General features: G+C 42.5%; 1 protein-coding gene across 1 annotated transcript; it reads right to left on the reverse strand.

The window, feature by feature from the left end:
- Positions 1-1,148: 1,148 nt before the first annotated feature.
- LOC135156438 (uncharacterized) lies at positions 1,149-2,480 on the reverse strand. The gene has a single exon (XM_064108927.1). It carries the CDS (start codon positions 2,478-2,480, stop codon positions 1,149-1,151), a length of 1,332 nt encoding a protein of 443 aa, XP_063964997.1.
- Between the last annotated feature and the right edge of the window lie 325 nt (positions 2,481-2,805).

Genomic DNA, 2,805 nt, shown 5'->3' on the forward strand with positions numbered 1-2,805 from the left:
TTGCCAATTCTTAGATGGTTTATTGTAACTTTGGCTCGTTGTTGACGAGATCCCACAACAAGGAATTCTGTCTTGTCCTTATTCATCTTAAGATAGTTATTAGACAGCCATTCCTGGAGGTCAGCTACACATGATTCAATGCGCTGAAGTCCTAAATTGACCTCAGTTTGAGATGAGTTGACGGTACAGTAAATCTGTGTATCATCTGCATATCGGTGATACTGGAGTCCGTGCCTCTTGATGATGTGAGATATGGGCGAAGTGTACATGCTGAACAACTGCGGGCCGAGGACAGAGCCTTGAGGAACGCCATACTTCAGCGTTGATGAGTCGGATCTGGCACCGTCGACTGAAACATAGCTCGTCCTTCCTGTCAGGTACGATCGAAACCACTGTAGTGCGACTCCGCTGATTCCATATAGGTCACTAAGTCGATGGAGAATAATATCATGGCCGACAGTGTCAAATGCTGCTGAAAGGTCCAGTAGGACTAGAAGCGATATCTTCTTTTGATCCATGCCGGAAAGTAGATCATTCTGGACTCTGAGGATTGCTGTCTCGACAATATGATTGGCACGATAGGCAGACTGTAATGTATCATGGAGAGAATTATCTTTGATGTAGGAACTCAACTGGTTCATCACGACGCGCTCCAGTGTCTTGCTCAAGAAGCTGAGGTTGGAGATCGGGCGATAGTTGCTCATGTTCTCTGGATCGAGTTTTGACTTCTTCAGCACTGGATTAACTTGTGCAACTTTCAGAACTTCTGGGACTTCTCCAGATTGTAAAGAGGTATTAATGATTGATGTCACAATAGGGATCACAGTAGAAGAACAGGATTTGAGCAACAGAGTTGGGATAGGATCCAGATCACATGATTTTGGTGGTGAAGATAATACAATGCGTCGTACCTCATCCTCTGTTACCTCTTCGAAAACCGACAAGTTACTAGGTGATGACAGTATTCCAGCAGAAGGAAGGCTTAGGTAATCAGCAATCTGGCATCCTTGGCGGATGTTTGAGATCTTTTCATCAAAGAACTTACAAAATTCTTTGGATAGATGTTCCTTTGACTGGTGCTGTGGGAGAGGAGACTTGCTTTTGCGATGAAGGACTTTATCAGCAATACTGAAGAGTCGTCTCCGGTCTTATGCATTCTCTGTGAACAGGTCATTGTAGTATGTTGACTTTGATTGACGAATGAGTCGATTGACCTTCTGCTTCTGCGATGTATACATCTGCCGATGAATCTCAAGTCCAGAGTTTCTCCACAAGGTCTCTAGGCGACGTCTTTCCCGCTTTTCAGTATGAAAGCTGCTCTTGAACCATGGAGAATGGGGTCTCAGAACCACTGTACGTGTCTTCATTGGAGCATGACTATCAAAAATATTTCCAAGGATGGTGTTATACTGCTCAGCTTGTGATGACAATGAGTTAAGTTTCAACTCTGTACTGGAAAGCTTGGAAGACTTTATATCATCACAGAGAGCCTCCTTACTGATGGCTGATACATTCCTTGTTTTTACTTCAACCTTCTGGTTCTGAGGGCGCTCAAGATACAGCTTGATGGTTATTGCTGAATGATCAGCTATCCCGTTGATGACATGCAGATCATCAAAAAAGGTTGGGTCTGATTCCCTGGTGATCAGTAAGTCCAGAGTGTGACATTTTCTATGCGTAGGACAGGTAACACTTTGTCTAAGGTTGTGGCTAGAGAGGAGATTCTTGAAGGCACAAGCATTTGCATTTGACGCTGAGTCGACATGAACATTAAAATCACCTGTGATGATAATAGGCATTTGATTCAAACATAAATCTTCAATAAGTGACTCAAACTCTGCAGTGAACGCATCAAAGGAAGAACCTGTTGATCTAGTTGGTGGGCGGTACACTACAACAAGTAGGAGTGATAATGTTGAACTGACAATTTCAGCTGAGAAAACCTCAAAAGCCTTGGGGTTAGCGATAAATTCAGGGAAGCGCACATTCAGAGTAGATTTGTATAAGAGAGCAAGGCCTCCACCTCGTTTGTTGTTTGTGCGTGGAAAATGCTTGAACGTATACCCCGTTGGCGTGATGTCTCCGATGACAATATCGTCTCCAGTCTTGAGCCAGGTTTCACAAATGACCACGATATCAAGTTTATTGTCTAACACAAATTCAATAAATTCTGTTGTTTTATTTCGCAGTGACTGAGAATTGATAGAGCAGAACTTTGCTTGAGTTTTAAAAGGATACACTGATGGGCAGATATTCCTTTGGTTCACAGGTCGAGATGTAGACCTATGTGTTCTTGCTGATAGGTGGGGCCTCTCCCGATGATGTTTATGTAAGTGAGATCCAGCCCGTCGACTACGAAGATGAAGCAAGTTAAGTTCTTTTAAAGTCTGAAACACATGTGCATCAACATGTTTGGTACCACATGCATGTCTCAGTGAATGAAGCTCAGCACTGCTATATTGAAAGGCTGACCTGGGCATCATTAACACTATGAAAGGGCTGAAAGTCCACATTGACTCTGTGCATAAGAGCTATATCCAGCTACACTTAGTTTCTCAAAACCAAGCAGTTGAGCAGAAATTTTCTCTCAAAATTCTGAAAAAATTAGGCACCAATCCAGAATGCAAAGTAGTTCACCAGAATCAGTGATTCCACTTGAAACAGTTGACATAGAAATAATATCCCAATGCACTGACAAAACAGTTGAAAAATGTGAGATTTTAAAGAGCAAAAAATGAAGGCAGCAGCAGCAAAAACAGCGCCCAATAAGTCTGAAATGTATGGTTGTAGCTTAACAGAATATGT

This window comes from Lytechinus pictus, chromosome 13 (assembly GCF_037042905.1).
Source record: "Lytechinus pictus isolate F3 Inbred chromosome 13, Lp3.0, whole genome shotgun sequence".
Lineage (NCBI taxonomy): Eukaryota > Metazoa > Echinodermata > Echinoidea > Temnopleuroida > Toxopneustidae > Lytechinus > Lytechinus pictus.

Excerpts from the sequence above, each read along its gene's own strand:
- LOC135156438 (XM_064108927.1), bottom strand. The coding sequence starts at position 2,480 with ATGCCCAGGTCAGCCTTTCAATATAGCAGTGCTGAGCTTCATTCACTG.